The sequence below is a fragment of the Kogia breviceps genome, chromosome 12, assembly GCF_026419965.1.
Source record: "Kogia breviceps isolate mKogBre1 chromosome 12, mKogBre1 haplotype 1, whole genome shotgun sequence".
Taxonomy (NCBI): domain Eukaryota; kingdom Metazoa; phylum Chordata; class Mammalia; order Artiodactyla; family Physeteridae; genus Kogia; species Kogia breviceps.
In genome coordinates, this window is record NC_081321.1 from 41,167,500 (window position 1) to 41,174,863 (window position 7,364).

General features: G+C 55.5%; 1 protein-coding gene across 1 annotated transcript; it reads right to left on the reverse strand.

Moving 5' to 3' along the window:
- Positions 1–1,607: 1,607 nt before the first annotated feature.
- TMDD1 (transmembrane and death domain 1) lies at positions 1,608–2,592 on the reverse strand. Its single transcript, XM_059082835.2, has one exon. It carries the CDS (start codon positions 2,581–2,583, stop codon positions 1,660–1,662), a length of 924 nt encoding a protein of 307 aa, XP_058938818.1. The 5' UTR covers positions 2,584–2,592; the 3' UTR covers positions 1,608–1,659.
- Positions 2,593–7,364: the final 4,772 nt, after the last annotated feature.

Here is a 7,364-nt window from a genome sequence, read left to right on the forward strand (position 1 = left end):
CTTGGATTCCCCTTCCAAGAGTACCAAGATTTCCTCCATCAAAACACTCCTGAGGCACCCCCTGCCCCTGCCCCCCACTGCTGTTTGCTGTACATAGAGGCCAAGTGGGGTGGGGTGGGCGGGTGTGCACGTGTGGTGTGTGTGTGTGTGTGTGTGTGTGTGTGTGAAGAATGTATATAGGTAAAGGGGAGCGTGGTCCAGTGGTTCCAGAAAAGGGACAGAACTCCTGTGTTCCATCCTCAGCTCGACCACTGACTCGCTGTGTGGCCTTGGGCAAGTCACTTAACCTCTCTGTGCCTCAGTTTCCCCATCTGTAAAATGGGGATAATAATACTGACCTACCTCACAGGGGTGTTGTGAGGCTTTAATTAAATGTTTTGTAAAGTGTTTTTGAGATACAGAGGCAAAGGCACTAGGGAAGGGCAAAGTATTGTTTGGACTTATGGAAGATGAAATGGTACCATAAATGCTGCTATTCTGAGAGCCATTTTAAACTGCACTGCTCCAACCACCCCCGCTTCTCATCACCAGGACAGCAGGTCGAGAAAATGTCTTTCCTTTCACTTGCTTCTGGGGTTTGTGATTATTCCAGACACTTAATTTTTTTTCCCTTGCTGTATCTCCTTCCCTCACCCCCTCGACTTGTTCCCTGTTCCGTATATGCGGAAATGGCAGAAATGCTTGAGAAATGAGAATGTATAAGAGGATCGGAAGTTTATAGTCTGAAATTTCAATTTTACTTTGTACTGTACATCTTTTTACTTTAGAATTTGCAATAAAGGGTTACGTCAATCTTGTTTTCAACTCTCTTCTTGGACTGGCCTGTCATTCTGTCATTACTCTCACACCGGAGCCCCTCAGCCCAGGGTAGTGAGGGAGTCAAGCACTCCCACCCAGCAGGACCCCACAGCTGTCCTCTCCCCTTCCTCTGGCAGGGGCACAGTCTGAGCAGGATCTGTGTGAGGGCTCACCCAGGCTCAGCTCCTCTGATGGGGGGGCGGTGCCCCAGACACTCAGGTGGGTGGGAAAAGTTTGGGGCTCCAGATAGAGCTTCAGGAGGCCTTGCCTGACTGGAGACAGCAGCTTGGCGGCAGCAGGCCCTGGAAGTGGGCACAGCTCTAGCTGTGCCGTCCCCAGCCCACTCCAGCAGGGCCTCAGAATAAACAGAAATTCTGCACCTTGTTCCGGTCCCCATCCTGTTTCTCCAGCTCCCTTACTGCTCACGGATCATCCCCTCTGGAGCTCAAACTTTTGGCTCAGGCAGCTCTGGATGCAAACACCTGACTATGCCACTAACTAGTTGTGGCCAGTTTCTTTATGTGTAATTCAGATAATACCTTATAATCTTGGGTTTTGAAGATTATATCAAATAATGTATGTAACTGCTTCGCCTAGGCCCTGACACACAGTTAGTGCTCAATAAATGGTAGCTCTTACTGGAAGAATAAGTGCGAGACGAAGAAGGAACTAAAGCTGACAAGAATTGGGAGGGTCTGCCCTCCCGGGTAGACTGGCACCCGAGGCCCTCCTCTTCCACTGGCTGCCCCGCTGGCTATGCCGGTCATTTCCAACCAACAAACCGATCGCTCCCACTTTTGCGTATTTCGTAACTTTTATAATATGTCAAAGGCAGCACGCCACCAGGATTGTGCTCCCATTTCACAGCCGGGGACACAGAGGCAAGGGGGTATCTGGCCCACCTGCAGCCCAGGCCCCCGGGGATGCGAGGGGCTCTGCAGTCAAGAGCGGCTCCTCTTCCCCGCAGCCGGGCGCCCCGGCGGGCCGGAGCAGGGGAGGGGCAGGAGGCCGGAGGTTGTGGGGCCGCGCCCCATCGCCGTCGCCGCCCATGATCCACGGCGTGAGCAGGATGAGCAGCGCCCCGGCGCCTAGCGCCCCTCCGAAGCCAGTGAGGAAGCCGAGCGCCAGCGGCCCGGCCCAGCCCGTGGGGCTCCGCTCGTATGGAGCCTGGGGTAGTCGCTCCACGATCAGCTCCAGCTCGTCCCAATTGGGCTCGGTGACCGAGGAGCGGCGGGGGCGCAGGGCCGGGGCCGGGATGGGGGCAGCGGGGGCGCCGGCTGCAGGGAGGTAGCTCTGCCCGAACTTGCGCAGCTGCAGCGTCGCCTGCTGGTGGAGGCTCTTGGCCAGCTCCCGGGCCACGTCCGGGCGGCCGCTGCGCCGCAGGGCCCGGGCCACGCGGTCCCACGACAAGGACGGGGCCTGGGCAGCCAGCCAGGCCGCCAGTCCCTCCCGGCAGCCGTCGGACACGTTCGCGGGCTCGGCCGCCCGGCCGGCCGGCTCCCCCGCCGCCCCGCGCCGCCGCCGCCGCAGCCGACCCAGCGCCGCCGACGTGGGCACCGGCTCGGGCCGCGCCAGCCGGTCCTCCGAAAGCCTGGCCAGCTCGACCTCGACGTCCGGCTCCGGAGCCTTCAGGAGCGACTGGAAGTGGCCGCACTCCTCCGGAGTCAGCAGCTCTGCCAGGCGGACGGCCGTGTGAGGGCCCATGGCGTCCACGGCCCCCGCCGGAGCCAGCGCCCAGACCCAGAGCGCCAGGGCCAGGGCCCCCGCCGGAGCCCGCGCAGCCATCGCCAGGCGGTGACCACAATCCACGGACTGTGGGGGGAGGAGCTTCGAATGCCCGCGGATGGGGGAGGGGCGCCAACACCCACGGATAGTGGCAGGAATGAGGTTCCTACATCCGGGGACTGGGGGCGGGAGGATGGGGACACCCAGGGACGGGAAGGGGGGCCCTCCGACACAGGCAACTTGTCGGAGGAGGATCTGCTAACATCCAGAAACTAGGAATTAAGAGGGGAGGGTCTCACAAAACCTGGGGATTGGAGTGAGAGTTTCCCAATACCCAGAGATTGGGTGGGGGAGGACTCAGTCCCCCAGGAGGCAAGGATCCCGGACCCTTAGACTGAAATGCCTGCCTGAGGCCTCTGGGCTGTCCCACTAATGTCTCAAACTTAGCAAGTCTCCCACATCTCTTCTAACCCATTTATCGCCCCTCACCCTCCACAAGAAGCCCTAGACCCCCTCGCTCTCCTTTATTTCCGATATCCAATCATGTCCCACATTCTCTTATTACCTGTTAAATACAAAATATGTATAGACTCTACCATTTCCCGTCCTCCCACGGGTGCATCCAAACCCTTCTCCTCCGTTTGGATAAGGTAAGCTCCTCCTCAAGTCCCCCACCCTCAAGGACTGAACTGGCTTCCCCAAGCAAACTTGGCTCAGGCTCTCCTTTAGATCTTGGACTGCACTCTGCTCTGCCTCGGTCACTCCTCAGCTGACAGGTCCCTTCTGGGACGCCCTCCCTGCCCCCCCACACACCCTTTTGCCTTGTCTCTCCATTAGGCACCCCTCCTATGTACTCCCACAGCACGCTGCCGCTCTGCCTGTTTACTGTCTGTCTCTGGCATTAGAGTGTAAGGTTCATCTATTGTCCCCATAGCAACTAGTGCATAAGTGTTCAGTAAAGATTTGTTTAATCAGTGGGTAAACTCTTAACTTGCAAATCAGTCCCTGTCCACCAGCCACTAACCCCCTCCCTGCCCCACACACGCAGGCTTCATCGTGGAGCCTCAGCTCTTCACAGGGCATGGAAGGTCCTCCTAGTGCAGCGGTGCAGTTCCATGATTCCTCCCACTTCTCTCCACTCCTGCCCTCACTTTATGCTCTTGTAACAAGTCACAGGTATGGTGCAGTTTCCAGCCTCCATAGCTTTGTCAGCCTGTACCCACCCAATCCTGTCCAGGAAGTTTTGCTGACCCATCACTACCACTACCACCACGAGTCAGGATCTTTTCTGGGCATTCTTGAGATAGCCTATGCATCCTCCATCAGGACACTTATCTGGAAAGTAACTAATTCGAGGCTTTAGTCAACATTTACTCAGTATCTTTATGCGTACCAAATACTGTGCCAGATGTGAGAACATAAAAATTTTGACACGGTCCCTCCTCAAGCAGCTTTATCCAGTTGTATTTTCAAATGATCCATTTTTGAGCTTTTCCCACCTTGTACTATGGGCTCTCCAGAATGGTGGCTGTGCTTAACCATTTCTGTATCCTCAGTACTCTGTGGTGTCTGCACAGAGTAGGTGTGTAATAAACCAACTAGAGTGCGAGGGGGTGTCAGGACCTCCAAGGACCAAGAGGGTTGGGGTCAGTGAGCCCTGGGGCAATGCCCTGGAGCCCCCATGTCCAGGTACACCAGCTGTTTCTCTTGGAGGGGAAACTGCTTTGCAGGATCTGGCCTTGGGCTTGCTTTGCCTCCTAAAAGTCCTGGGTATGCCCTTAGCCTGAGCCCGAGGAAGCCAGGGGGCCTACGTCCCTTGCGCTCTGGTGCATTTTTAATAATTTTGCTCAGTGCATTCAAGACCTCAGGAAGTTGTGGGTCAAAACCTCTCATGGGGGGGCTTCCCTGGTGGCGCAGTGGTTGAGAGGCCGCCTGCCGATGCAGGGGACACGGGTTTGTGCCCCGGTCCGGGAAGATCCCACATGCTGTGGAGCGGCTGGGCCCGTGAGCCGTGGCCGCTGAGCCTGCACGTCCGGAGCCTGTGCTCCGCAACGGGAGAGGCCACGACAGTGAGAGGCCCGCATACAGCAAAAAACAAAAACAAAACAAAACAAAAAACCTCTCATGGGCATCTCCATATAGCTTTTTCAGCAATATGTTCCTTAGTTTTGTGTGTCCCAGTTTATGATGAGCTGTCAGAGTTAGGGGATTGACATATAGATGGTGGCAAAGGATCCCATGTGACCTGAAAGACTGAAACACACCGTGTCCACACGTGCCCTCTGTCCACTTTCCTTCTGTCCAAGAATGGAATACAAGTAGGATCCTAGCTCTGGCCAGCAAGGGCTGCTGTCCAGGTTCTGAGTGAAACTTCCTCTTCAGCCCCCCCTTTCCTCCATGCATACATCTATTCATTCATTCACTCATTCAACAAACATATGAGCCCTTCTTTATCCCTCATGATTCAGAGCTCTGAGGATATAAATCAGCCCCAATTCTGAGCCTCTAAGAGCTCAGAATTGCAGGCTTTTCATCTGGTGGCCTCAGTGCCCAGCACATGGCGGGCCCCTGCTGTGCCAGTAACAGAAGTCCCACAGTCATGTTTTGCTGAAGGAAGAGAAACACCCACAGAGCCACACCCATGGCTCCAGCAGACCTGGAAGTCCAAGCATTCCCCAGAGAGCTTCCCACATCCTGCTGCCCCCAAGAAATCCTCTGGAAATCACGTATCATCGTTTTAATACTGTGTAATACTTTCTTTTAAAATACAGTCTTTTCTGAGGTAGACAGACCAAACTGCAGAGCATCGTCAGACAGGAGATAAATACGTCCATGTACAACACGCATCAAAATGAGGTAGAAATGGTTACAGCTGGTGGAGAGGACCCCAACCCCAATCTGGGCAGAGGAAGGAGAGGACCAGCTTGCCCTCCCCCCATCCCTGCCCCTGGATTCTTTGGTATGCCCCCCCAAACATTGCCAGAGCTGGACCTGCCCTTCCCCACCCGCCGCAGTGCCCATGAGGTAGGTGCTATAGACTGGAGGCTGTCTCCTTGTGCAAAGCTCCCCGAGGCCAGGAGAGGAGGCAGTGGGGGCCCTGGGTCCTGGTCAGTGAGCTCTTCCCCCAACCTCCAGAGCTGCCTGCCTCTTGAAGGGAAGGCTGGGATCCCAACCCCACCTCCCCAATGCCCTCCACCCCCCCATACACATATACACACCTGAGAGGACCTGCTCACTCCCTGTTCCCCGCAAGGGCCTTTCAGAGCCAAGACCCTGCACCCACTGTTTCTGAGGCACCAAAGCCCTGCAGTCAGCCAGCTCCAGGGAGTGGAAGGCCAGGGACCATGGGGGGAAAGGGGGGAAAACAGAGCAGCTTTCCTGTTAGCACTCCTAAGCCAGCACAGGCCCTCAGCACCTTGGCACCTGAAATGTCCCCCACGGACTTCCTTTCAGCTGGTAGTGGGAGGTGGTACAGAGACTGCAGGAGCTGTAAGGGTGGCAAGGAACAGGAAAGGCGGCTGGGGTGGGAGAAAGAAGAGTTGGGGTGACAGCATGTCCCCCCCACCTTTGGACCAAAGGTCAGAGTTGTGAAATGGGCTCTCTGAGGGGGAGGGGCAAACTGCCAAAGCCCCATCAAAGGAGAGTTGGTGGGAAGAAGAATACGGTTCTCACGAGGAAGGGCGCCCAAGCCTGGGCTTCCGGGGGAAAGTTTGGGTGGGACTGAGAATAAACCCCCAATGTTTATTCAGGGGAACACTGCCTGCCCATCTCTTTCACCCTCTCATAGCCCGTGGAGCTCTAGACCTAGGACTCTATGAGAATAGGAAAAGTACAAGTCCCCACAGAACCTTCTGTAACGGACGCTCATACACCCCTCCTCAGGGCCTCCCAGCAGGCCCGGGAGGCGGAGTCTGTAGTCAGTTTTGTGCCCAACCACTTGTGGCCAGACTATGTTCCCTCCCAAGGAAATCTCCTTAGCGTAAGTTACAGGGGACCTCTGCCTAGACAAGGGCCAGGTGGGATGACTGCTCTGGGGACTTTCGGCCTGGGTCATCTTCCCATGTGGGCCCTCTCAGCCTACTTTCTGGGTCTGGGGCAGGCAGTAGACAAGGGCATCCCAACTCTGGATAACCAACTCTCCACAGAAAACACCCCACTAAGCTGAGGGGTGGGCCCAGCAGGAAGGGAACAAGACCTACCTCCTCCCAAATTCCACAACCCAATCCCCCTCACCCCCACCTACAACCTTGGACCTGAGCAGGAAGCCCTAGCACTACATTCTGCTTCTGTCCCAAGAAGCACAGGGGTTTAAGTGTGGCCTCTGGGTCTTCCTCTCCCCTTCCCCACTCAGAAAGGTCTCACTTTCTGAGTCTTCTGGGAGAACTTGCTTCCCTGGGGGCGAAGGGTTGGGTGGGGACACACACAGGAGAGCAGCCAAAATCTAACATTCTTTCTGAGGTCAGTTTCTTCCTGAGTTGTCAAAAGAAAAAGAAAAACAGCAAATTCTACACATCTTACAAAAATAAGAGGCCTAAAATATTAAACAAGCTACATTTCTGGGATTTCCCCCCTCAAAAACAAACAAACAAAAAACCCTTCTTTGGGTGGTGTTTTTACTTTTTTTTTTTTTTTTTTTTGCTTGACTCCCACAGACCCAAGGCTTCAGCTGGGTGATGGATACGGGGTGGGAGGGGACTCCCTACCCCTCCCCTTCAGCCCCTAGACCTCCAGATCTCCTGAAAGGGACACTGCAGTCTTTGAATGTGAGGGACAGAAGGCAGGGAGAGGGACCAAGAGACAAGAGAGGCTGGAGAGCAAGGGATGGAGACAGAAGCACAGAG